The 27997-nt window shown below is 48.5% G+C and overlaps 1 protein-coding gene and 1 pseudogene across 1 annotated transcript; one reads left to right on the plus strand and one right to left on the minus strand.

Moving 5' to 3' along the window:
* The first annotated feature begins 757 nt into the window (after positions 1 to 757).
* LOC100755206 lies at positions 758 to 1128 on the plus strand (annotated as a pseudogene).
* A 5041-nt stretch (positions 1129 to 6169) lies between these two features.
* On the minus strand, positions 6170 to 27993 carry Nlgn3 (neuroligin 3). The gene is made up of 6 exons (XM_035450283.1): positions 26290 to 27993; positions 21714 to 21773; positions 19925 to 20074; positions 12735 to 12920; positions 8788 to 9577; positions 6170 to 8086 (listed from the first exon to the last, which is right to left on the minus strand). The coding sequence occupies exons 1-6, from the start codon at positions 26744 to 26746 to the stop codon at positions 7243 to 7245; spliced, it is 2487 nt and encodes an 828-aa protein (XP_035306174.1). The 5' UTR covers positions 26747 to 27993; the 3' UTR covers positions 6170 to 7242.
* Between the last annotated feature and the right edge of the window lie 4 nt (positions 27994 to 27997).

The following is a 27997-nucleotide window of genomic DNA, read 5'->3' on the forward strand; positions in this document are numbered from 1 at the left end:
CTGGTTTGGGGACCAGTTTGCAAATATGCACAGCAGAAGGCTTCACCTTGTTTTGCTTAAGAAGGCATCGTTAAGAGCAGAGGGTAGGTAATATGGGAAATGGACTCGGACTCATTCCAATAAAGGACTCCAGAATAGTTTTGAGAAGATCCAGTCTGCAATGGTCCGAATTGAGAGAATGAGATTTCCCTTCTGGGGAATTACTTAAGCAGGGGCAAGATCAGTACTTGGTGAAGAGTTTGCCTAACCTAGTGAGGCCATATTTTACAGCATGAACTTGGAATTCAAATAGAGACACTAGAGGTGAAAACTAGCCCTCAGAGAAGGTACCTCATAACCAGCTGTTCTCTCTGCTTCCAATCTGTGTCTCTGGCCTACTCTGGCCCTCTGTTCCAGAAATAGTTTCCTGAATACTTTTTCATGAGACCTTCCAGATCAAGTGTCACAAGATCTCAGTGAGCCTAGAGGTTAGCTGGTCAGCCCTTTAATCAGACATTTCACCACCCTTGCATCAGCCCCACGTATGCTAGTCCAGTCACCGCCTGACTGTCTCTGGTGATAGGGACTGTTGCCCTTTGGGCAGTCCACTGTAATTGCAGAGTGCTACTAACACATCAAAGTGCACATCTTAAGATCTTAGGGCATTTGTTTTTTCCCCCCATTTTGAAACCATTGATAAGAAATTTCAAAAGACTCAAAAGGGCTTGAGGCAGCAGGACCCCAGAGTGCCTTCCAGGCAACTCTCTGGACTGTACCCATGGCCACCATCAAGGAGGTGAAGGTGACTGGCTTCCAGGAGTTCGAGCAGGCTGTGAAGGAGCACAAGGGCGAGACCATTTCGCCTACTTCAGTGGCTCTCAGGATGCTGAAGGGAAGAGCTGGTGTCTGGACGACGTGGAAGCTGAGCTTGTAGTTGGAGAGAGGTCGAAGCAGGTTCCTGAAGATTGTGTGTTCATCTAGTGCCAAGTAGGAGACAGATCTTACTGGAAAGACCCAAATAATGACTTCAGACAAAAACTGAAAGCAACTGCAGTGCCTACACTACTTAAATATGGAACACCCCAAAAACTTGTGGCATCTGAGTGCAGTCAGGCCAACCTTGTGGAAATGATGTTCTCTGAAGATTAAGATTTAATGATAGTACTCGGTGGTGGTAGAGCATGCTGTTAATCCCAGCACTTGGGAGGCAAAGGCAGGTGGATCGGTGAGTTCAAGGCCAGCATGGTCTACAGATCGAGTTGCAGGACAACCAGGGATATACAAAGAAACCCTGTCTCCAAAAACAAAGCATAAAAAAGAAGAAACCCACAAACGAAATGAAACAAAACCCCCCACAAAATAATGATGAACAAGTAAATAAATATTTTTTTTTTTGTTTTTTTCAAGACAGGGTTTTTCTGTATAGCTTTGTAGACCAGTCTGGCCTCAAACTCACAGAGATCTACCTGCCTCTGCCTCCTGGTTGCCAGGATTAAAGGCATGCACCATCATCCCTGGCTATAAATAAATATTTTTAAAAAGCAGAAATAACCGGGCGTTGGTGATGCACACCTTTAATCCCAGCACTCGGGAGGCTGAGGCAGGCAGATCTCTGTGAGTTCAAGGCCCACCTGATCTACAGAGCGAGTTCCAGGACAGGCTTCAAAGAAATACAGAGAAACCCTGTCTCAAAAAAGGCAGAAATAGCAGCTTTTTACTGCTGACTCCAAATCTGCTTTCCTAAAACTTCCCATCAGCTCTTGGAGCATTTGTAATCAGATCCACAAAACAAACCTACAGCTTCAAGCCAGGACTTGGGAGGCAGAGGCAGGAGGATCTCTGTGAGTTCGAGACCTGCCTGATTTACATAGAAAATTCCAGGCTACATATTAAGATACCATCTCAAACAAACCAAATATACCAAACCTACAGAAACCCCCCCTGCTATCCCATAATGATTTGCCCACATTAGACACTTTTCTAGGCACACTCCAGTCCTCTTGCTGTCCCCACCACTCTTTTCTGAGCATACTTTGTGATCATCTCTGTTGAAGTCTGGTTCCTCAAACTGGACAGAGGGTATGAGGTGTGATCTGATGGGGACAGAACACCATTATATACTCTGCAAGGAGAGTCAGTGTTACCTTTTTGTTTGCTTGTTTGTTTTGTTTTCAGAGACAGGGTTTTTCTTTGTAACATCCCTGGCTGTCCTGGAATTTGCTCTGTAGACCAGGCTGGCCCCAAACTCACAGAGATCCAACGGCCTCTGCCTCCTGTGTGCTGGAATTAAAGGCGTGTGTCACCATCGCCCATTGGATATACTTTTATTGATACTTCTCATATCCTACATTTTGGACTTCAGGAAAGGGAATTTCCCTTTAGTAAATTTAGTTAGTAAAACTGACCTAGTGACCAAAACAGAATCTTTATGCTTATGATCAATTGAGCAGTTAAGAGCCCCCTACATCTGCCCACTGTGAAATTTTGTCTTGTCCCAAGAATGCTTTGTCTAATTCCAGGCAACCATGGCATGACCATCTCTACACAGACTTTTCTAGTCTCCCCATCAAAGGGGGTGAACTGAATGGGGGAATGGTCTGTTTTTCCTGACTCTGTGCAAGGATGAGCAATCTTTATTTTGCTTTGTGAGTGATCCCCAAGGAGCCTTTCATTCATTTGCCATCCATTGAGTCCACATTTGTTGATCTGTAACCGTGGGATTCACCTTTCCTCATCCATAACAGGTCATCCCGAGGCTGAAAAACACATTCATTCCATTTTCTGTGGGGTTTGAGATAACCACCGCCAGGTGCTCTGCAAATATGCTGTGTGGGCTGTTACTAAGCAGACCATGACATGGAGTCTGTCTGAGCAGCCAGAGCTTCCCTGAGGCTAGACTGGCTTTCCTTTGAGCATGGTTCCTGATAGTATGTGCCTGGATGCCTGTCTTTACCTGATAGTTATAGAAGATAGCACAGGGACAGCCCTACAGCCAGGGTTACCATTCTTGCATGGGGACTTTAACCCTCTAACCCTTCACATACACTACAAATACAGATCCTAAGGTAGTTGTCTCCAGCACCCTATAATTAAACATCTGTGAGATGTGGGCTCAGGGTTGCTGCTCAACAATGAGGCCCAGACCATGAAAAAACCTGGGTCTTGGATGGCTGTCAGCCATCTTGAAATCCTGTCTGTCTTGGAGATCACCTTGTCCCTTCAGGCCTTTGAAAGGTGTGAGGAGCAAGTGAAGCTTCTCACTGGGGTGAAGGGGGCCTGGCATTGTTAAGGCATCTTGAGTGTGTGAGAAGAAATGTCTAAGTTACCCCTGTGAGACAGTCTTCTGATTTAGAGTCTCTCTACTATGAGAGGCCCCAGAGGGAATATATTTGAAATGGAGCAACTAAAGGTTAAACATGAAAATACAGACAAAATGGACCCAAAAGGTAGCATTATCCAGGCTCTCAGAGGGTGAAAGACATAGCACAGTCATTCTATTTGGCAGCACAACACCTCCTGACCACACCTCCATCACTCCTTGGTTTTCTCTTAGTCTTGCTTCCACTCGGTCATCCTCAGAAGGAGTGCAGCACACAGGCCATGAAAGAACACAGCTCAGTCTTTATTCAGGAGTCACATTTTGAAGATGGTCATAGCACACTTGTTACATAATAGGCATTTGGCAAACCATTGGATGCTCCTCATCAGCTTCCTTCTTTCTATATTAAAGAAAAAGCAACCTAGGGTCGGGCTTGATGGTACAGGTACAGGCCTTTAATCCTGGCACTCAGAGGCAAAGGCAGGCAGATCTCTGTAAGTTCAAGACCAGCCTGGTCTACATAGCAAGTTCCAGGACAGCCAGGACTACATAGAGAGACCTTGTTTCAAACAAAACAAGCAAACAAACATAAAAAACAACCCGGGGGGCTAGAGAGATGACTCAGTGGTTAAGAGCATGTATTATGATTGCAGAGGACTTGTGTTCAGTTCCTAGCAGACTTGACCTACAATTGATAACTGCCTGTAACTACTGCTCCAGGGGATCTGATGTACACACACATATACATCAAAATAAAATCCGGGCTTGGAGAGATGACTCAATAGTTAAGAGCACTTGTTACTCTTGCAGAGGACCTGGGTTCAGTTCTCAGCACCCACATAGTGACTCACAATCATCCATAACTCCAGCTCCAGGGGATCCAACCCCTTCTTCTGACCTCCATGGGCATCAGGCACACACATGGTGCACATACATATGTACAGGCAAAACATTCATACATATAAAATCAAATAAATAAATCTAAAAAAATACAAATAAAATCTTTAAAAAGAGAACAGTTTTCTGAATGTGGTGGTGTACACCTTTAATCCCAGCTCTCCAGAAACAGAGGCAGGTGGATCTCTGTGAGTTCCAGGCCAGGCTGGTCTACACAGCAAGTTCCAGGCCAGCCAGGGCTACCCAGTTAAGACACTGTCTCAAAAAAAATGATAAGAAACAAACAAATAAATCAAAATCAAACCAAATGAAGCAACTCAACAGCACAGCCTTTAGCCTAGAGATGTCACTTTTCTCCAGAGCCTCTCTGCTTCCCCACCAACTTAGAGTGTGCCCATCAAAGCTAGAGCCACTGATGCTTTGGGATTCCTAGCCAGTGCAGGACAAGAGGGTGACCACAGGCTCATAAACTATTGGGTCAAATTCTAGGTCTCATTTTTGTTTTTTGTTTTTTGTTTTTTCTTGACAGAGTTTTGGGGCTGGAAGGATTGCTTAGTGATTAGCACCTCCTGCTCTTCTAGAGAACCCAAGTTAGGTTTCTAGCACCTATGTCTGGCAGCTTGCAAACACCTGTAATTCCAGCTCCCAGGGATTGGATACCTTCTTCTGGCCTCCAGGGCACCTGCATATGTAACACACACACACACACACACACACACACACACACACACACACACACACACACAAAGAACCTCAGGTATTCCAGACTTGCCTCAAGCTCACTGTAGCTGAGGATAACCTTGATTCTCCTGGGTCTTCCCTTTTCTGCTCCTCCTCCCAGGTGTAAGTGGGTTGAAGTATATGCCGATGGGGTGACTTCTTTTGTAACACTCTGTGGTTACTTCCCAGGTCCTCCCTGATGTTTTTGTTTCTATATGCTAGTATTTTTGTTTCAGAAAGAATAAAGGAAAGAAGGAAGAAGGGGCCTAAAGCTATTCTCCAATCATGAAATCACTCAAAATGCACTCCATCTCCCAACCCTTCTGTTAACTATTCCTGTGTGCTGAAACAACCATTGCCTCCCCCTCCCCCGATCTTGTCCCAGGCACCACATTAGTGTATTAGTTCTGGGTTTGGATCCTTGTATACACTACCTTGCTCTTGTTCCCTCTGCACATCATCCTGCCTTGTGATGGCTCATCTCCCTATTTTCTCAGGGTCACTTGGAACAATTCTATTCCTGGCTTCTGAGGTATCAGCAACCCTGCCCAACTGTCACACTTGATGAACAGATTTCAAGTTCAGCCCTTCAAGTCACAGAGGACAATAGGAAACCCCACAATGCTAACCCTGTGGGGACCCTTCTTGAATACATCCCCCAGAGTTATCAGGGAGCCACTAGTGACAGTCCCCCAGAGAACTTGATCTCCCATGACTTCTGCTATTCCAATTCACAGAAAAGGAACCCTGCCTCCCTTGAGGGAAGGAGATTGGCCGTTCTGTAAGTCAATGGAGGCAGAGGCGGCCACAGGCTGATGCTACATGCACTGCATTTCCAAAGGAGAAAGAATTTCAGCAGGTCAGAGGTCAAGCCTCCCCCTAGCCACCAGTCCAAGTTGGGGGCAGGGTGATGACCATGGTAATGGTGGCATTGGAGGAGGCAGTGGCAGCAGTGGTGATGGCCCGGTGGCAGAGTAGGAAGGAAGTATTATTTTTGCTGTTTCATTAGGAGGCCAGGCGATGACAGGTTTCAGCTGCAGGAACTCAGAGCACTGGGGCCAGGAGGATGGTACAGCAACATGATTAGGATCAGAGAGGCTTTATGCAGGGGGCCCAGGGAAGGCAGAGCACAGCCCAGACTTGTAGGAGATACAAGGCAGGAGGCCTCAGGCTCCTGGAGAATTGTGCTTCCAGCCTGAGTAGGCGCCTGGCTCCAGGGGCTGTCGGGGCAGGCCTGTGCACGGGAGGCAGGTTGGGAGTGCTAACTGGATTTTTTTATTTTTATATCAAGACACTGTTTAAAATTTTTTACAAAGGACAAACTCCATGGGTTTCTGTTAGTGTTTTAAGAACTTTTCTTAAAAAAAAAAAGGAAGGAAGAAAAGAAAAGAAAAAGCCAACAACAGCCAAAAAATAAAAAAATAAAAAAAAACCACAGCTGTTTTGAAAGAGAAATGACAGACACAAAGAGACTGTAAAGAAAACGGGGCAAATTTCTGATATCATTTCCCCAAGGATATAGGCAGAACCCACATTATATACCCAGAGGCCCAATAAGGTCCAGGCCTCCACAGTACTTAGTTTACCAAACCTAGGCTCCCCTGGTCTAGCCAGTTTAATGCTGCAGTCCTCTATGGGAACACAGAGCCAGTTGGTGCTCTGTCCTTGGTGGCCCTCCAGCCCCATCCTTTGCTAGCCTCTTCCTCCTTTCACCCCATAGTCTTACTCCCATCTGTTACTGTCTTGGAGGGTCCTTTTCCTTGGTCTGGTTGTATGAACACCGGGAGTCTCAGAACCAGAGAGTCCTGATCTTGGAGCCCTCCCTTCCAGAGGGGCTTAACATTCAACCGGCTGGAAAAACATTGGTTCCAAATTTTTTTTAAAAATCAACAAAAACAAGACCCAGAGAAAAGACCAAGTCTGGGGGGAGGAAGAGCTATCCTGCTCTTTAAAGCTCCCGAGTCTGCAGTTGGTAGACGGTGCAGTTCCGAGAAGGCAAGCACCAAGAGGGTGTCCGGCTGTGGCTTCCAGGGCCCCAGGAGTGTCTGTGGTCGGGTTCAGGGAGCTGGCTCCAGCTGCTATTCCATGGGCCCTTAGTACCAAGAACTCATATGTGTCCCCATTTGAAGGGCCTGTTCAGGTTCACTTCTGGATTTGTGTTTTTGTACATGCGGGTGCATGTCCACATCTGTCTGTGTTTGTGCAGATGGGTCTGCTGTAGGGTGTGGGTGCGTGCGTGTACATATATGTGTATATGTGTGCATGTGTGTTTGTGGGTCTGGGAGGGAGGGAGGGAGCTGGGAGCTGGGTTGTGCTCTGGGTTAGAGCTATACACGGGTAGTCGAGTGTGAATGGGGCAGCCCAGTACTGTTGAACCCTGCGGCAAAGGTGTTATAGGGATGCAAGGTCTGCAGCCCAACCAGGGAGTTGGGAATCATAGTGATGGTATTGGGGGTCATGAGTGGGATGTCATCAGGGGAGCGCCGCAGGGTCAAGGTATAGTCGGGCAATGCTGTGAGGCGCAATGTGTCATGGGGTGGGCCAGCCTCACATTCATGGTGAGTGGGACCCAACTGTAATGCTGCCAGCTCCTCCTCTGGAGCAGGTCCCAATTCAGGGGCACCAGTTCCCCTCTGGGGACTAGGCTGCCTCAGGGGCTCCTGGCGCCTTTTGTCCTTCCGGTAATAAAGGGCAGCAAAGGCCAACACATTAAGAAACAGTAGGGAGGCTCCCACAGCAATGGTGACACTTAGTTCAGTGGAGTAGTCTCGAGGGTTCTCGACCAGGAGTGGCCCTGCATCCTGGTCCCCATTCCAGGACCCAGGGGCATTCTCATTGCTGTAGGCAGGTGATATGGCTGGCCGCTTGGTGCTCCAGGTCTTGCCATTGGGCCTGCGAGTGATGTGGGAGCTGTGGGTGGTATCCGGGGGCGGCACTTTGGTGGTCGTGGATGTATAGTGGAACATGTCATGCAGGTTGTACAGGTGGGGCACCAGGTGTTTCCAAAAGGCTACCTTGGTGGCTCGGTAATGATCACGAACTCTTGGTTTCAGCCCGATATGAAGGTAGAGCTGGTCCCGGGGATTGTACTTGGACCAGGCCACTTCTTCAAAGCGGTTGGCCTTGGTGTGAATGAACTTGGTATCCTGGGGTACCGGCTTGTTGGGATCCCTGAAATACCATATTGAAACCTGGGGTCACCATGCTACCTGGAGAAAGAAAAGGCCCAGCCTCCTTCCTCTCACTCCCACAGTCCAAAATTTCCCACGCTTCCATGTTTTTTCAGGGTCCTGTCACCTCCCCCACTCCTTTCTTCCCCAGGGCTTGAACTAGTTCCCATGGCAGGCAGCATGAAAACATCTCATTCTTCCCTGAGCTCATCCGCTGCCATCAGGCTATGCAAATGCTTTGTCTTCTCACATGCGATTGAGTATCTATCTATTAGTCCTTTCAGCTGCCCAGTTTTATCAAGAGCCCTTGGAAGACTCTTTCCAAATGTGTGTTCCTTCTCCTTTCATATTGCTTTTGACCAGCTAACCTTGAATCCCACAGTTCTACCAGTAACGCCTTCCTGCTCAGTCCTGAAGCTAACAGTTCTGATTCTCAACACAATTATTATTTGGTGGAGCTGGGTACCAGGGCCTGGGGTGTGTTAAGCAGGAGCTCCACTACCTCCTTCAACAACAACAACAACAACAAAAATGAAGGAAGGAAAATAGCACAGAATCAAGACAAGAAGGGGGATAAAGCTGTTAACAAGCAAGATTTAGAGAATTGCCCAGAAAGGGAGATAATGGAAGAGGTTAGGTTGAGGAGCAAAAGGGAGGGCATGCTGAGGTCCCCAAGAAGAAGACACCCCATTTTCTCCTTACCCGGTCTTGGCAAAGTTGGTCCAATAGGTCATAACAACAGCGCTGAGCATAACATCATTCTTGGAGAAGTTGCAGGGGAAAAGGTCAGTGGGACCTACCATAGGGACACCAAACACATAGGGCACTTCATCCCCATGAGCTGCATCTGACCACGCGGGCTTCATGAGGCTCTGGCAGTGATGGTAGAAGGCGTAGAAGTAAGTAGGTGAGCCATATCGGGCATGCAGATCAGCTGTCACCACTGAAGGTTCCACCCACTGGTGATCAGTGAAGAGTGCCACCAGTGTTTTACGGCGGGTCTCAGGGTTGTCACGATCTGCCCAGTCTGTGTACATAAACTTGATGGTCTCCCGCAAGGTGTCCTTACCCTCAGGATAGCCATACAGATTGTCCACAAAATTGGAGACAGAGTAGTCAAAATCAGTGCCAGAGACGCCATCCTCAGGGTCCACCACCCCTTCTACAAATTTGAGACCCTCACCCTGGTTGACACCTAGCATGATATCATAGTTGAGGAATTCTCCCTGTTCCATAAGGATCTCAGGGTCATCAGGAATGACATCACCATCAATCACAGGGCCAAAGGCCACATGGTAGCGGGCTGGCTGAATGTCCTGTTCTACCAGTTCCTTGGCGCTCTTTTGTCGAAGACAATCCACCATATCCACGGTGTCCAGCACGTTACAGCCCACTTTGTCTGCCAGCAAACTGGTATACTTCACTGGTTGGTAGTTCACAGCCCAGCTAGATAGAGCAGAGCCACTCTGGATGATGGCCCTCTGGAAAAGCCCTACAGAATATAGGTGGCACCGTGTCAGAGCTGTCATGTCACATATGACCATAAAACACTTTTATCCTTTGTCACTGAGGTCACCTTGTGCTGTGGATTGACTAGGAAGGAGGAGCTGGTCATTTAGCAGGAGATAACAGGGCAGGACCAGAGTGGGGCTGCTGAGCCCCTCCCTCCTTTGATCGCTTCCCTGTGGAGCTCCCCCTACCCCCCCACACTGTTTCCCAGTCCTGGTACAGTGGTTGGTAACTTGGGGGTTAAGGGAAATGCTAGGGAGAATTAACCCCTTGGGTCCCAGAAATGGGCCTCCTTATGCTCCTTCTCTTTATCACTCGTTGTCTCTCCCTCTTGCTTCCTGCCCAGCTGGGCCCAGTTCTGTGCCAACGCACCACCAGAAAGCTGGCGCTTACACCACAAAGGGGTCTTTTTCATGAGAGATGAGAAATGCAGGCAGGAGAGAGCCCCACATTCTGGGAGTTTAGGGATGAGTCCCAAGAGCAAAGGCCCTGGGGTCTGAGAGTCTCCTGGCACGTGCCCTGGCAGCGTGTTCTCTGCACAGATCCTCTTTTGCTGAAGCTACAGACACATCACATCCAGATTCTCCATAGCTAGAAGGACCCCATCCCCCAAATTCAAAAAGAAGAGTCTTCCACCTCTCCAAAGAAAGAACTATCTTTTCCTGGCTGCAATACTCCCAAGGGAGAATTTGGCTTTCAGGTATGCAGGGCCAATGGAAAGATGCTTTTATAAGAGCAGAGAGAGGGGGGAGAAGTATGAATTACTGCTAAAGAGAGAGTCATTTTCCCAGATATCCTCCATGAGACATTTATTAGTGCTGGGGATGGAACCCTCAGCATCCCACAGGGTAGGCAATTGCTTTGTCACTGAACCACACCTCTTTCCAGAGATAAAAAATCATTAGAGAAGTCAGGTCTCTAGAGTCACAGTCCCCCTTAAGATACACAGCGCAGTGTCATTCCAGGAAAGAGTCCCAGTCAGAAGAGGTGCCAGGTTTCTCTTCAGACACAGGCACCCTTACAGCCAGTCATCTCTCCCTCCTCTAGAGGAAAAAAGAGGATTCTTGTTCTCTCTACTGTCACCTAGAAACAGATACTCTTTCTGGTGGTGCTGGGGATGTAACTCAGGCCTCCTTCCCTTCATCCATTCATTTGCTCATTCATATTCTTCTCTGTTTCTCTGTCTCTCTGTCTCTGTCTCTGTCTGTCTCTCTGTCTTTGTCTCTCTCTCTCTTCCGAGCGCACGCGCGTGTGTGTGTGTGTGTGTGTGTGTGTGTGTGTGTGTGTGTGTGTTCTTTTTCTGAGACAAATGTGTGTGTGTGTGTGTGTGTGTGTGTCTTCTTTTTCTGAGACAAATGTGTGTGTGTGTGTGTGTCTTCTTTTTCTGAGACTGAGACAAATGTGTGTGTGTGTGTGTGTTCTTTTTCTGAGACAAATGTGTGTGTGTGTGTGTGTGTTCTTTTTCTGAGACAAATGTGTGTGTGTGTGTGTGTGACAAATGTGTGTGTGTGTGTGTGTTCTTTTTCTGAGACAAATGTGTGTGTGTGTGTGTGTGTTCTTTTTCTGAGACAAATGTGTGTGTGTGTGTGTTCTTTTTCTGAGACAAATGTGTGTGTGTGTGTGTGTGTGTCTTCTTTTTCTGAGACAAATGTGTGTGTGTGTGTGTCTTCTTTTTCTGAGACAAATGTGTGTGTGTGTGTGTGTGTGTGTGTTCTTTTTCTGAGACAAATGTGTGTGTGTGTGTGTGTGTGTCTTCTTTTTCTGAGACAAATGTGTGTGTGTGTGTGTCTTCTTTTTCTGAGACAAATGTGTGTGTGTGTGTGTGTGTGTGTGTGTTCTTTTTCTGAGACAAATGTGTGTGTGTGTGTGTGTGTGTGTGTGTGTCTTCTTTTTCTGAGACAAATGTGTGTGTGTGTGTGTCTTCTTTTTCTGAGACAAATGTGTGTGTGTGTGTGTGTGTGTGTGTTCTTTTTCTGAGACAAATGTGTGTGTGTGTGTGTGTGTCTTCTTTTTCTGAGACAAATGTGTGTGTGTGTGTGTGTGTGTCTTCTTTTTCTGAGACAAATGTGTGTGTGTGTGTGTGTGTGTGTGTGTGTGTGTCTTCTTTTTCTGAGACAAAAAAAAGCCCTGGCTGGCCTCAAAATTGTGGCAGTCCTCGTGCCTCAGCCTCCTAGGCACTGGGATTGCAAGTGTGCACCACCATGTCTGGCTTCCCATCCCCTCTCTTTGCAGATGCAAATGGCACTTTAGTCTTCCAGCAGTGCCATGAAGGTGCTTCCTCGAGTTTAGAGACAAGCCTTCTTCAAAAGATGGCAAGGCTTCTTGTAAGAGTACTCCCTCATGGGGTCAATCTCAACTATAAAAACATGTTCTCGCTCACATTTTCCCTCACTTTAGAGAAGGGCACTTATTTCAAGGACAATTTTTCTCCATAAGAAGCTTAGCTTTGCCTCTCAGAGATAGAATGTTCTCTATAGTCTAGACAGAAAGGAACATCCCCTGCCTATCAAAATAGGGCCTATGCAAGCCCTTAAGAAACTCACTAGCAGAAGGACCCACACCAGAAACAGGGTAAAAATGAGTGTCATTTCAGTGAGGTGTATAGTCCTGGAGGGACTCTGTGGTCCAACAATGGTCTGCTCCCTCAGAGAAGCCCATGTCCCAGGCCAGAGAGTCTCACTACAGAACCACCTCTCATGCTAGGCCAGTTTTCCTCTTGTACAGATGTATTTCTTTCAAGAAAGGTGCACAATGAGTACCTAGAAACCAATTTTCACCTTATATTTTGACTCTGAAGTAACATGCCCTTCATACTGAAAGATTTCCTCACCTACAACAAACTATTTTCCCTTCAGAGACAAACATTCTATTCCCACTCTCCCAAATAAGACTCCCATGTGAGACAAGCATCGTTCTTGGGGTGTGAATGAGGATTTCTTTCACATGAGGAGAAGTAGTTCTCCCTGCACAGAAAGATTTCCTTCCCACTCCCTCTCCCCCAAGAAGCTGGTGGTAGAGGGCTGACCAATTCCCCTGGACACATCTGGGATATGGAGCCAGACATGCCAGAGCCTGGGATACCTGGAGCTCAAAGTGTACCAGCATAAACTGTTCTACATTGGTCCTCAAGAGCTACTCACCCTCAGAATGATGAGACAGCGTGAGGAGGCTGACACAGGATGCACCAATGCCCGAGCCAAAGACAGTGATTCGACGAGGATCTCCTCCAAAGAAGGCAATATTCTCACTCACCCAGCGGAGGGCCTGGATTTGGTCAAGGAGCCCATAGTTGCCCTTGGCAGCCTGATCCCCAGTGCTCAGGAAACCTAGATTTAACAAAAGGCATGAGGATAATGAAGGTGAAAGGATGCAGGATTTGGGTTATGATGGTACGAATGAATTTGGGAAGGTGTCACATGGAGGATAAACATGCAGCCATGTAGCACTTCCCATCTCACTAATGCTAACATAAACCACTGCTTTTTGCAAGGCCCAGCAGCACCAATATAGGCAGAGTAAACCCCTGCTTCCCACCCATGATCCAATTTGGAAGGAGGGGACAGAGCATTTGAAGTGGTTGTTTCCTCTAGGTGGAAGGGCTTGCAAATGGCCAGAATTCAGCATTGTCTGCCCTGATGTAGAATTTGGGGATGTGATCCTAACATCAGACAAGATGCAGTGAGGACAGCAAGGACCCTGGAGCCAAACAGCCCTTGGTTAAATCCAGCATCTTAGACATGTGGCCTTCAGCAAGTTATTTAAAATCTCTGGGCTGTAGTTTCCTCTTCTGTAAAATGGGGATAAAAATACCTCAAAGGGTTGTAACGAGGATAAAATGAGCATAAGGCAAGCACATGGTAGATCTACAGTTACATTTCCCCTTTCGTTCTCTCTCTGAAGTGAAGAGCCCACAGGCAGCAAGACCCTGAGCTTGCCTTGCCCTTCCTGTGCCAATCTGTCCATCTCCAATTTTTTCTAGGGCTTTGGTATGGCCCCCTTCTCATCATTCTCAGGGCAGGTCCTCATTTCCCTTCCTCCAACACCTAAGCAATCAAAAACTCTAGGGGATGCAGCCCAGCAATCTGTGTTGTTAACAAGCTCTCCAGGTGATACTGATGCCTGCTAAAGTTGAGAAGCCACTGGGTCAGATCATCTTTTTCATCTGGTGGAGAAATGAGGAAGTCAGTGCACTGCGTTACCACAGAAACAGGTCTTCCCGCCCACCCACTGGGATTTGCTGCTGAGGAGACTACATGTCACCATGGAGACTACCTTCCCACCCACCTGCTGGGATTTGCTGCTGTGGAGACTTGTTACCATGGAGACTACCTTCCCGCCCACCTGCTGGCTTTGCCACAGAGATGTCCTATATCACCCCCTTCCATTTTAGACTGATCCTGCTGCCTCGTTTTCTCTGTCTCTTCCTTGATCCCTGGGTTTCTTGGAAGGCTCCATCTATCTTCTCCTGCCCTAGGCTTCTGGAAGGGTCCTTTCCAGGTGGGTGTAATTGCTGTGCTCCTACACACTGCAAACCCAAACTTGGATCAGTATTCTTTGACTCCACAGTTAAAGGACTGTTCGCAGCACCTGGAATCAGCTTGTTCAGGGACATGTTGGAGGAGCACTCAGCTCACAGAGAGCCGGCTGGCAGTCCCGACAGTCTGCAGGCAGAAGCTTAATTCAAATAGAGCCAAGCAGACAGAAACCACATCTCTATCTTTCTCGGGTCTGTCTGTACCTAGCTTCTGAAAAAGAATTCGTCTTACCATCCTCGAGGGTGTTATTAATTTGCTGTGGTAAAATTCAGTATGTAAGTAGTTATTTATTCCCCCCAGAACCTTGGCACATGTCTTCCATAACCCCAGGTTACGAATGAGGAAAGGAGAGGGGATTAGAGTAAGTTTGAGCAATGATGAGTGGAAGAACTCTACTTCCTTCAGATGTAGGTGGGGAGGGGGGGGTCAGAGTCTTGGAGGAGGTCCTATTCAGAAATGCAAGTGACTCCTGTGAATCTTAAAACCTATGCCGGGCTGGGGGTGGTGACAAAAACAAAAAAAAATGAAAACAAAAACAAAACAATAAAGAACCCTATGCCAGCCAACACCCAACTCAGCTGCCCAAGCCTTGAGATCTTCTAGCAAAATTTACCATGTGTCTGCCTTCTTTTCTCTCCTTTCCCTATATTTTTCTCTCTCTTTCTCTCACCTCGACAATGACTGATTTGGTGTCAATCTTTGTCAAGGCATCATTTGGTGAGATAAGCTAAAGTTGCCTGTCCTAGTTGTACACGGTTGGTACATACTTCCATGGCACTCAGAAGGCAGAGGCAGGAGAATTTTGAGTTCAAGGCCAGTCTGGACTACACAGCAAGGGAGAAAGGGGGAGGGGGAGGGAGAGAGAGAGGAAGGGAGACAGAGAGACAGAGAGATGGAGAGAGACACACACGCACACGGATCTGCCCTAAAAGCCTGAGTAGAGGGTTTAGCCATAGCTCTGTTCCCTCAAACCTCATGAGCTTCCAGATAAGGAATAGTGAAGTATGTGGCTGGGCCCATGCCATTGACCCTCACTATACAGAGAGTTCTTCTGCAAGTACTATAGCCAACAGGCTTAGAAGGTGATGGGTTAAGCATGACTGACTGACCAGGAGTGCACAGAGCCTTGCAGCCTAGGAGAGAAGCCACTCCTTGATAGCTCCCTAGGATCTTGGCCCTTCACAGAAACTATGTGAGAATAGAAACTCAAATACTCTAATCCACAAGTTGTCAAAATAAATATGAGTCAGCCTCCTTGAACTCAAGTTTATACTGCAGTATACATAAGCTTCTTGTCAACAGAAGATGGAGGAATCTGGCAGATCGTATCAAAACTAGGTATATGTGTCACTTCAGGATTGTCACTTGCCATGTTTTCAGCTTGCCTGGAAGATACCTGAGCAACGATGTGGAATTAAGTTAATTCTGGAACCCAGAATAAAACTTGGCAAGCCATTGTGTTCTCAGTCTAGCCACTACTTCTAGGTATATCCACATCCTATATCCTGCTGGATTCCTTTTGTTTTGTTGGCCCCAAGCCCAGTGGGAGTGTCTCAAAAAAATAGCTACCCCTCTGCCTTGGTGGGTCAGATCTCCGTGAATTAACTTGCCACATTCTCAAGACTCTTAGAGAAGCTACTTACACAGACTGGTTGCATTCAGTGCTCAGGCGATGCTGAAGGGAGGGAAGGCAAGTGAATGTATACAACTGGAGTCCAAAGCTGGCCACCTGCTTTGTTTTTTTAAATATCTTTGAAAAACAAAACAACATAATCTCAGCTACACAGCAAACTCCCCAAGCCTCAGGAGCAAACTCATGTTCTACATCTAGTGCCAAAAGACAAAAACATCTTGTATGTCCCCAGAAGGCAATCAGTGGCTTATTGATTACATTTGTGTTCCAGAATAGGCACTGAAGAGTATGTAAGGAGTGGATGGGAACTCCTGACCAAATCTCACTTTATAACTCTTCCTAAGTGTGGACTAATGTTATTTGTAACATTAATTGCTTAAGCTCAAAGATGAGCCTTTCTGATTATCCAAATGAGAGGAGGTTGTAAAGTCAGTGCTTTCAGCCTGAGTTTCATGGCTGAGCTTCAGTGGGAGCTAGCTGTGAAGTTCTCTTTTTAAGTATTTGTGTGATGAGTGTAGTGGTGTATGCCTATAATCCCAGTACTTGGATGCATAAACATGAAGGTCTCAAGTTTAAGGCTGCCGGGGCTACAGGGTGAGGCTTAATCTTTTGTTTGTTTGGTTGATTAGGTTTTTGTTTTGGTTTGGTTTTTTTGAGACAGGGTTTCTCTGTGTAGTCCTGGCTGTCCTGGAACTCTCTCTGTAGACCAGGCTGGCCTCCAACTCACAGAGATCTGCCTGCCTCTTAAAGGTGTGCCCCACCAACCCCAGGCAAGACTTAGTCTTTAAAAACTAAGTGTTTTAAAATACTTTAAAAATGTGTGTGTGTGTGTGTGTGTGTGTGTGTGTGTGTGTGTGTATTGTTTTGATGAAGAATCCCTAGCTGTCATTATTATCTCAGAAGCATGTGAGGCCTCCTCAAAAGATTAAGAATTTCTCATAGAGAAGCTGAAAAGTTAGAGTGACTGATGAGAGGTGACCATTAAAACATTAAAACCAGGACACCAGGCTGGGCGGTGGTGGTGCACTCCTTTAATTCTAGCACTCGGGAGTCAGAGGCAGGCGGATCTCTGGGAGTTTGAGGTCAGCCTGGCCTACAGAGCGAGTTCCAGGACAGCTAGGGCTGTTACACAGAGAAACCCTGTGTTGAAGAAACAAACAAACAAACAAACAAACAAACAAACAAACCAGGATACCACACAGAGTGCTCTCAACCAGCTGCCTTTCCTGCAGCCCACAGCTCCTGATTGATACCACGGAGACCTAGTGAAATCTAGTGTTTCCTCTCCGTCTTGTATCCCATTGCTGCTCCCAACCTCTTTTCACTCATCAGTCATTTTATTCTTTTCCTTACTTTCCCCTCACTTTTGTTCTCCTCCCGTCTTTCTTTTCTTCCATTCCATTCTTTGTTGTTCTGATAACAGTATCTGCTCATATTCTTAGTGTTCTCTGCACATTCCCATACAGCCTGTAAAATAAACTCTTGTACTTCTAATCCTTGAAAGCAGCCTGAAGCAAGTATTTTCCCTTTAGTTAGAGGGAAGAAATAAGCAAATTGCTTTGGGCCATCAGTCACTGTGTATGTATGTCTGTTTAATCTGTGTGTGATTACATTTGGGCCTATTGTTGCTCTTTCAGAACTGAGTAGCCCCGGTGTATGAGTTTTCAGTCACCTCTGTGGTACTTTGACACTTCGATTGCCTTTCTAAACAGGATGGGAGAGCCTTGCCATGGTACTGAGGCAGCATAGGAAGATGGGGGAACAGGGAAGAACCATGGAAGCTAAAGCTCATCAGATCATGAAGAGACCAGAGAGGTGTCCCACAGGTTCCATAAGTAGGGCCCCAGGGAACCACTGAAGGAGACACAGTCCAAAACATTTTTTCAGGTACATCATTTTTCTAGAGGTTTGGTATTTTTGTTTTTGAGACAGAGTCTTACTATGTAGGCCTGGATACACTAGAACTCAATATGCAGGCCTAGCTGACTTTGAACTCACAGAGACCCACTTACCTCTGCCTTCTAACTGCTGGAAATAGAGACATGCACCACCACACCTAGCCTCATTTCTCCAGATTGACCCCAAATAGGTGGATATCCCACATAGAATTATGGCTAAGTCAAGAGGAGACTGCCATTCTGTGTGTATAACCCTGCCCAGAAGCAAAATGCAGTACCAGGGCTGCTGGGACTGGAACTGGCAAAGCAACATAGCCAAGAGCAAATTCAAAGAAGCTTCTGCCCAGCAACCAGACAAACTGCTGATTCAACATCTGGGTCCACAGACACCCCCCCCCCCAGGAAACCCGGAGGACGCAATTCCCCAGGGAAGAAGATGGCTTCTTTATGCCACTATCAGAACGTGGAACCTGGATGAGCATCTAAAAGGGAGCCAAGGTCCTTTATGTTCTGTTACCTTCTCTGGGGTGTTTGATTATCTCAAGACCTTGGCCCCAGAGGAGTACTAGCAGTCATCAAAGAAGGTATAAGATAGAGGAACAGCCGAAATCACCCAAACAGCCAGAGTATGTGGTGGGTGGGATACATGGCGGTACATGGGGGGAAGCTTTGGGAAATGCATGTGTATGAGTATGAACAGGTACACATAATGGGTAGGAGTGAAGGGATGAATGTGTACATGTGTATAGATGAGGGAGCATGAATGTGACGAGGGTAGGTAGAGGTGTGTGTGTGCGCGCGCGCGTAAGCGCATGCACGTGCGCGTGCAAATGCAGCTCTAGGTACAAGGATGTATGTGTATTTGAGAGGTAAGGGGATGAGCACATGTGTATGTATTAGGTATTTACTAGCAGAGTATACGTGGGAAGACTGTGTACATGTATATCCATCTAGGGATGTGGAGGGGATCCATTTGGTGTGCATGTATGAGGGGATGTATGTGCAGTGGATGGAGCACTCACCAGTGTGGAAGCAGAGGTTGCACGCACGCGCGCGCGCGCGCGTGTGTGTGTGTGTGTGTGTGTGTGTAGTTGTAAATTTATGGGGCGGGTGCTGTGGACATGTAAGAAGTGAAATGCGTGCAGGGAGAAAGCATATTGGTTTGCAGTATGTAGAGTAGGAGAGAGATAGATGTATGCATATGTGAAGTACATCATGTGTGAAAGGGAGTGCACAAGTCGGGCATGTAGGACGATGCGGGGGTGTGTGTGCATGTGTGGGGCTAGTGGAAGGCATATTTATGTATATGTAAGGTATGAGGAATTTGGGTATGGATGCAGAGTCTAGGTATTTGTACAAGGTGCCAATATAGGGGCTGCTGAAATTGTGACTCTGGGATTATGTGGTATGCACAGTGTATAATATATATATATATATCATATATATATTATATATATTATACACTGTATAATATATATATATATATATATATATATATATATATATATATATATGGTGAGAGAAATCTGTGTAGGGTGTGCATATGGAGCATATAGTGTGTGGGTATGTGGATATGTGTGTGAGTGAGACTGTGTGTCTCGCTCTGTGAGGGTGAGTGTAGGAGTGGACTGGAGCTGTGTGCGCATGTACCTCAGGGAATGAGAAGTATTTGTATGCGTGGGAGTGGGTGGATGGACATGATGTGTGAGTGTATAAGGGTGTGTGCTTACAGGGTGGATGAGAAGGAATCTGTGTATAAATAGGTACTTAGGACTGTGGGTCTGGGTGGGTAGTGTTGAAGATGATAAGACTCAAGGAAAAAACAAACAAACAAACAAAAGACTCAAGGAAATTAACAGGGACTACAAAACCCACCCAAGAAAAGGTATTGTAACAGAGGCCTGGCTTGAGACTTGGTGTGAAGTTTGAGCTATACATGGTGGCCCATGCCCATAATCTCAGCACTTGGGATGTGGAAGCAGGAAGACCAGGAGTTCAAAACCAGCCTAGACTACCCTGTCTAACCCCGCCTTTAAAAAAGTATAAAATTTGAAATGAATTTCCACTGGCACCTAAATATTCAGAAAAAGGGCCTGGGGATGAGAAAAACCCCTGGTATTTGGTTAAGGGTGGCAGAATAACAACATGACTCTGGTCATTAACACCAGCTAGAGAACTAAGACTGCCTGAATTGACTTCCCCAGGTTGATTCCCCCTCCCTTCAAAGCCAGCCTTCCTTCTAGACACCTGGCAGAGAACCATACCTAGCACCCCGACCCGATAGTTGAGGGTGATGACGATGACGTTGCCATAACTTGCAAGAACGCTGCCATCAATCATGTTGCCTGTGCCTTCCATGTAAGAACCTCCGTGGATGTAGACCATGACAGGCTTAGCACCACTGTCCCGGATGTCTGTAAGGAGAAGGGGTAAGACACAGGCTAGGTAGGATGCCCTTGCTCCCCTACCCCCGCCAGCCCTGGGGGGGGGAGGTGCGGGCAGCAAAGCTATTCCAGGTGCCAGGACACCACTGCCATCCCTGAGGGCAGGACTCATGGGGCTGCTAGGCCCAGAGTTCAAGTATTGGCCAGAGAGAGCTGAACTTGTATAGTGTTTTTTTTTTTAAAGCACCTCCCAACTGAAGATGACCATGTGGGTATAGTTCATCTGGGCCTGGGTGGCCACGGCTGGCTTCTGAGATAACAAGGAGTAACAAGGGCTTGGTGGTCCCTCAGCAGCATCAGGTGAGTTCCTGCCCTGCATACCCAGGAGTCCTGGGACCTGACATGGCTTTAGAAAGCAGGAGCTGGGGAGCCCTGAAACCCCCAGGACTAGACCAGTTACATGGAAAAACGGCCATTGGCAGCAGCTGGATCCCCCCAGTGCAGACAGAGACAAGAAGGGTGGGGATAAGGGGTGGCACAGGGAGAGAACAGGAAGGTGGGGAAAGGGCGAGTGAATGGTAGAGATGGGGTGGGGGAACCTTATAGACATGGTTTCTTAACCACATGCCCATATCCCCCATCCTTCCTGGGCAAACTTAGCTGTAAACACTGGGGTGGAGCAGAACTTGGCATGAGAAAGCCTCTCAGCCAGAATTATGATGTAAAAGTCTCCACCCAGGCCAGTGCCCGAGGGCTCATCAAGGGGTGCTCCTGAGCCCAGTCAGCATGGTGTTGGGCTGGAGCAATCAAGGGAAGGCTCCAGGCCCGACCTTGACTTGCCTGTCACCCATCAGTTTGTGAGCTGGCACACCGGCACAGCCCTGCTGGTCACCAGTGGATCCCCTGAACTGCCTGGCCCCTCCAGGGCCTCCAAAGGGGCGGGCCCAGAGCATGGGTGGAGTAGAGAATGCTCTCTGCTGCAGCACAAACAATCTTGTCACCCCAAGGAGGAAGGCTCGTCCCATCACCACCCGAGAATCTTAGTTCACCTACTGATGGCTGTGGTGTCTGGGCCTCAGTCTGTCATGTTAGGCCACAGTTTTTCTGTTCTGTCCCCAACCTACTGCAACCTCTGGCCCTGTGGCCATCTTACTTTTCGGGGAGAAAGCTGGGGAAGTGGTAGTCTTGAATTTCCCTGTCCTGCCCCTTTGTGTGCTCTAGCAGAGCCACTCTCCCAAGAGCTAGGCCCCTCAGGAGAGCAGAGGTCTCCTTAGTGAATTCCAGGCATCCTCTCACCATCCAAGTTTTTAAAATTTGTGCCTATTCCCACCCTCCCTGGCCCTGCTTGCTCTTCACCATTTCCGCTGCCACATATGGGCAGGTGCCCGTGAGTCATAGAAGATGGGAGAGGGTCAGGGGCCAGGGCCAGGAAGACACCCTCCCTATGGCTCAACTTATGGTCATTCCCCTGCTCCTGCCAGCCGTGTCCATTACCCCAGAAGTCCCAGTGGCCAATGAGGCCAAAGACGGAGGAACAGCCCAGCGGCCTTGTACAGGAACAGAAACACACCAACGGACGGACAGACAGACAGACGGGGCTTCTCCCCATTGAGAAGGGGAGGGGCTCTGTGCCATGCACCAGCCGCCGCGCCCTGCAGCCCCCAAATACCTTCATCTTCATCCCCGTCATTATCCGCTAAGTCCTCGCCCTGTTTCTTAGCGCCGGATCCTGGGGACCAGACACGGGGAGACACAACAGCACAGAACAGAGAACAAAACAGAGAGAGAATTCAAAAACAGCATGACTGCAGTGTGGCCCAGCAAGCCAGCTCTGGGCCTGGGCCCAGGACAGGCAGGAGGGATGGCAAGAACTGAGGGAATGGGTGGGCTGAGGCCCAGACCTTCATCAGGATGATGGTGTTGCAGGCCTCTGCTGTGCTGACCTCCCTGCACCTCCCTGCCCCGCCTCCCTGTCCCCAATCAAGGTCATTCAGTTAGGAAGGAGGTAGCAGCAGGTGGGCTGGGGCACAGAGCCAGAGGCCCACTTGTGAAAACTTCATTCTGGATGGAAGGGCTGCATGTTTAGACACAGGCAGGCTGAGCTGGAGGGCAGGGATAGGTATTGAAGGTGAGGAGTGACATTGCCAGCATCTGCGGATAGCTTGGTGATATACTTGGGGCAGAGGTGATTACCAGGGACCCCAGGTCTGAGCTCCCAAGTCCCAGTGGGCAGATTCGAGCCGGGCTTCAGCTGACCCTGATTCCCACAGGAGAAGATGGGAAATGAAATTTTGCCTCTGGCCTTGTTCACTGCCCCCCCCCCCCGCTCTTGTTAATGGCAAATAGGGCTCCTGCCCACAGGAACCAGTTTTAAGAGCAGCAAGTGTTGCTCTAGGAGAGAGCCAGAGTGGGAGGGAAGGAGGGAAGGAAAAAGGAATGGAGGGAGGGAGAGAGAGAGAGAAAGAGAGAGAAATGGTTCCTACTATAAACTGAGTACTTAACATCTAACACATGCCACACGTTCTACTTCTGCTGTACTGTTTGATCCTTACATTCCAATGAGGTAGGCACCATCTTTATTCCTCTTTCACTGATGGGGAAACTGAGGTTCAGAGAGGTAAAGTGACTTGCTCAAGATCACACAGCTAGGAAGTGCTAGAAGTGTGAATCAAACCCAGGTCTGCTTGACTCCAAAGCCCTTATGGTCTTTCCACTGCATCATGCCACCTTTCAGGGGTGAGGAAAAGGGAAGGAAGAAATAGACAAGAGGGGGAGCATGAACGGAGAAGGTAGAAAAGGGACTAGAGGAGGAAGGAAGGTATTTAGGCCCTGAGGGGTAGGCTGGCACCACTCCTCTTTCCTGGTATGAAGAGACTAGAAAGATATCTTGGAATGGCTGTGAAAAGCCACGATCTACTGCCTGGTTGCTGGTCAGTGCCAAAATGGAAGTAACTCTGCTGGTGCCCCGCACCTTACCCTCTTGCTTCCATGCTCACAGATACCTTGAACCTGGTGCAAGCAAATGGCCCTCTTTCTCTGTTGGTCTGCACTCTGGTGACTGAATATCCTCTTAGTTATGGATCAAAATAGGAACTACCCTCAAACTCCAAGCCGCCTTTTCAACTTGGGCAAAAGCCCAGCTCTTGTAGAAATAGCCTTTGGCTTCCTGAACTTCCAGTGGCACCTACTGTCTTAACACGTTAGCTTAACACCTACCAGTCTTGCCCTCAGAATCTCAATGAGACATGGCCACACAGTGGATCAGCCACCAAACAGAATCACTCATTCATTCCTAAACATAAATTCTTTTCAACTCCATGGAGGTAGGGCTGGGGCAAATCCTTCCCAGGACACCCTTCACTTCTGGTGTCTGCTTCTATGAAGCTCTAAGGGTACTTGGCTTGCTACATCACCCCAGCCTTGCCCCAGCATCCCCTGTACATCCTCCTTCAGTATGTCCTTGATGGACAATTCCTTGCTGCAATGGGCTTTACCAGGCACCACCCACAGAAATGATGCCATGTAGGATCCCACATAAGCCACCCCAGCTGCCATGTACATTACACACACACACACACACACACACACACACACACACACACACACACACAAATCATGTGCCCAGGATAGGGAACTAATTTGAACAGTTAAACAAATGATCTCCCCTATCCTATCTAAAGCCCACTTCCCAGAAGGGCCTACTGACTTAAGGAATCCAGCAGCGTTTTAATACCAGCCTAGGAGCTCTTTCAGAACAATGATTAGACTCCGTTCATATCCCAACAGCACCTTGCCTATCATCCACAATTACAATTGGCAAAATATTCACACTGCATGGTGGCTTCCAGTCAGCAATCTGGCCAAAATCTCAGCATGAGCTTGGCCTGCCCTAGGCTCTTACTGGAGCCCTGAAAGATCTTTTTTCCTAAGCAGTGGCTAATCGTAATGCCTTCTCTCCTCACCCCACTGTATCCCACTAAGTAATAACTCATGAGAGCAGCTTTGAAACCATTTCTCTGAATACAGGTATTGGTTAATGGAGGGTTATAGCCAGGATGTTCTTTCTGCCTTCCCATGTGGAAATGGAGGCTTTGAGCCGGGGCCAAATAAAGAGGTCATGGCCAGCCTAAGCTGCAGAGCAAGACCCCGGCTCCAAAAAACAAAACAAAACACGGCAAAGCAAGGAAAACTGAAAGGGAATAAAGAGAATGGCTTATGAGTTGGCAGCAGAGGCCAGGAGTCAGTCAGGGGTTGTGCTTCCTAGACAAGTGCTCTTCTTGCTCAGGCGGTACTACAGAAATCCTTCATTTGCATGAGAGGCTTGCATGCTTCCTACTGCGTGGGAGGGCCTGGGCTGGATGTGAAGAGAGGTAAAACACTGTTCTTAAGGGCAGCAAGTCTGACTCCTTGCTCTAGTGTGCATCAAAAGCCCTCCATATCTGAGCTTTTGAATGTGCTGATTCTGCGCCTGTCCTTAGAGATTCTCATTCAGTAGGGATCGTTCCAGCCCAGGAATCCTGATGACACCCGAGAAACCCTGCCCTAGAGCATCAAAGGAAAACAAAAGCCAAGCTTGCCAAAGACTTGTAAGGGTTGTGGTTGTCCTTGTTCCTTAGGCTGTTACCAGAGCCGATTCGCCCAACCTAGCCACATCTGATCTATGTTTCAGGGAGGTGGGATTAGCCAGGTGGTAGTTGCCTCCATGGGGCTACAGTGGAAAGAACATTCCCTGAGGGTCAAGAGCCCTAGGTTTTGGCCCCACATCTGCTCTAGACTGGCAACAGGGCCTTGTGCAGCAAGTCACTCCCCTGGGCTCGGTTCCTCATCTGTAAAATCGGAATACTGCTTCCTGCCTTGCTTGCTTCCCTAGTTAAGGTAAATATGAGAACCCTTGTAGAAAACATTAACTGGCGTGCAAACAGGAAACATTACTATATGAAAAAACAAAGTCCTTTTAGCAGGAGGGTGAATTTAAAATTGGCTTTCTTTAGAGTCTGCAGTTTCTAGAGATTTCCAATTTCTGCCACAGGAATAGCCTGGGTCTTTTCAGAGGTGGTGAGGCAGGGGCAGGGCGTGCTGCAGAAGAGCAAATCAATCTGTGTGCCCGAGTTTCTCTTAAGCTGCAGTTGGGGAGAGTTAAGTTTAGACCTTCAACCCAGGACTGACTACTGGAGGGATGCTCCTTGTATCTGCACTGGCTGCAGGGGAAGGAGGAGCTTCTGGCTCCATCTTGACTGCCTGCTTTCTTCTGAGGTGTTACCAAAAGAGCCACTGGCTCTATGTTTGGTACACTCCTTAGGGAAGCTGGGAAGATTGAAAGCAGTGGACTTTCTGCTTCTGCTCTGAACCTGCCTTAGGCCACTGGATCCTCTCTGCAAAGCAGCCAGGGCCCTTGGAGGAGGTGGGACCCTAAGCCTGGGACCTTAAGTCTGCTCACAGCCCTCTCAACCTGGCCTACTTGAAGGAAGGCTGGGTCCTTAGGGGCAGGGGCAGTGGGCAGGCAGCCCTCCCTCTCTCTCTCTCTCCCTCCCCGCCGGCTCGCTACCTACCTCCTTTCCTACAAATTTTCTTGTTGGGCTTTCGGGCGCATTCCTTGGAAATCCGCTTTACTGTAAAATGAATAAAAAACTAAAAAATAACAGGAGGCCTCTGCCCAGGGGCATGCATCCCCCCCACCCAGGCCCCAAGAGCTGAGCTGCTCTGCAGCGGCACATGGCAGAGAGCCTGTCCCACCATCTCCTTGTTTCTGTCACTTACCTTAATGTGACCCCCGCGGGAGGAGGCATCAGCTAGTGGAAGAGGAGGCACCTAAGCATCGCCAACCAGGCTTGCCCCCCCCACCCCCCACACACACCCAGCTCCCTCAGCCACACACACCTACCACCTTTCGAAGCAGGTGGAATGGCAACAGGGGGGCCTGGTGGAGCCAGCATCCTCCCGCGGGCAGCTGCCAGCAGTCACCCATACTCCCCCAGGGTACCCCCATCCAGTACTGGACCTAGACCTGTCAAAGCTCTCAGGCCTGGCCAGCCCCCTTCTGGCATCAGTGTCACTCACACATGGGAGCTCGGACAATGCTGGGAGAGGGAAGAACAGGGAGGGGAAAGGCCAAGCGGAGTGATGGTTAGAAGCATTTTCACAGACAGACAGACGCATGCTGCAGGGCACACAACCACATGCAAGCCACAAACACAACAGGGCAGGCGGGAGGCAAGGAGGGCACAATGCCTGGCCGCAGCACTCACCATCTTCCGTGGGCACATAGACATTCAAGTAGAGGCAGTCTTCATTGGGCTCCTGGATGTAAGTAGCGACGATATCCAAGTTGGCAGTGAACCAGACTGGCAGCATAACTTCGGGCACAGCTGTGTGGATGTTCTGGGGGCACACTGGGGGAAAGTGTGTGGCGTTCCGGATGCCCGACCAGGATGGGGGTGGTTCAGGGGGCAGGAAACGTTTCTCGCCGACTGGGGGAGCTGCGTAGGGTACCCCCAGGTACTGGTCCACAGGACCCAGAATCTCACTGGGCAATGGTACTCTGGCACCCCTTAGCTTCCCAAAGTGAGTATTGACTGTGGGTGCTGGGGCCTGGGTGCTGGCCCTCAGCACCAAACTGAGGAACCACAGCGTGAGGCACAGACTCCGGCCAACTGTGGGCGTGGGGCTCGGGGACAGCAAGGGCAGGCCAAGCTGCAGCCACATGTTCCGGGCAGGGGTACTGGCAGGAGAGGCAGACTCCGGGGGTCACAGCATCAGCCCAATAGGCAGCCCCTTCATGGCCACACTGACTTGAACCTCAAAACTGAGCTCTCGAGGGACACCTACAGGTGCCCAGCAATGCAGAGAGCCGGTCGTCCAAGCACCACCACTTCGAAAGAGGGCTCCCTTAGGGCCAGACAGGCCTGTGGAAAGAGGGAAGCATGTGTCATCCAAAATAGTCTGGAAGGGCTGGAGAGTCCGTCTTTGGGACCCTGGTGAGCTTGGCCTATTTTCCCAGTTAGAGGTTTCACATGCCCAGGGTTCCAGGGACTTACAGGTGATCTATTGCTTTTCAGAACTATTTTATGTGCCTGGCCACGGTTGGAAAAAAATCTAAGGGGATGAACAGAGTGACAGTTGTTGCCATTGCAAATTCACGGTCCCCAACTCCAACTCTATCATTGGTGGAGTTCACCAGGGTCTTCTGGAGCCAACATGCAGTGATAGGGAAATCTGGAAGTAGAGCTTCCAGTATGGCTGCCAACTTCATTCTGGGACTTGAAGGTATAAGAAAAGAAAAGCAGCAGACAGGCAGAGGGTCCCACAGAGAGATGCCTTTTACCCTCAGGCAGGGCAAGGAGCACAACACCCATTCACCTAAGTCCAAAGACCTTTCCATGCCCCTCCTTGACATTTCTCCCCAGCCTTCACTGCTGCCAAGTCCTTAAACCTTTGTCATTGCTGCTGCCTAGCTCTTCATTCACGCCAAATGCCAGAACCAAAGGCAAAATTTGGTCTGCTGAGCACGCTAGGCATTGTGGATGCTAGTCCAGTGTAAAATAAACAACAGGGTGTAGGGGCATACACTTGGAACTCATGAAATAAACTCACAAAGACTCAAAGAGGGAGTGAGAGACCAAGCCAGGATCACAGACACTGCAATATTCACTGGTAGAGACATACATTCCAAACCCACAGAGATCCCCTCATTTAGTCCCACATTCCAAAACAGACCGCCTCACACAGCCAGAGCCTCACAGTGATACATTCAGACACACACAGAGAACTACTGAAACAAAATCACACATACCCGCATAGGTAAATATCCAGACACAAGCGGCATAATGGTGACACATAGGTGGAGACAGAAACAGAAATAGCAACTCACTCAGACACACAGGCCTTCTGACACAGTTACAGTCAACACATACACAGGCACACAGACATGTGTGTCCCGCATGGACACATGCACAC

The sequence above is a fragment of the Cricetulus griseus genome, chromosome X (assembly GCF_003668045.3).
Source record: "Cricetulus griseus strain 17A/GY chromosome X, alternate assembly CriGri-PICRH-1.0, whole genome shotgun sequence".
Classification (NCBI taxonomy): domain Eukaryota; kingdom Metazoa; phylum Chordata; class Mammalia; order Rodentia; family Cricetidae; genus Cricetulus; species Cricetulus griseus.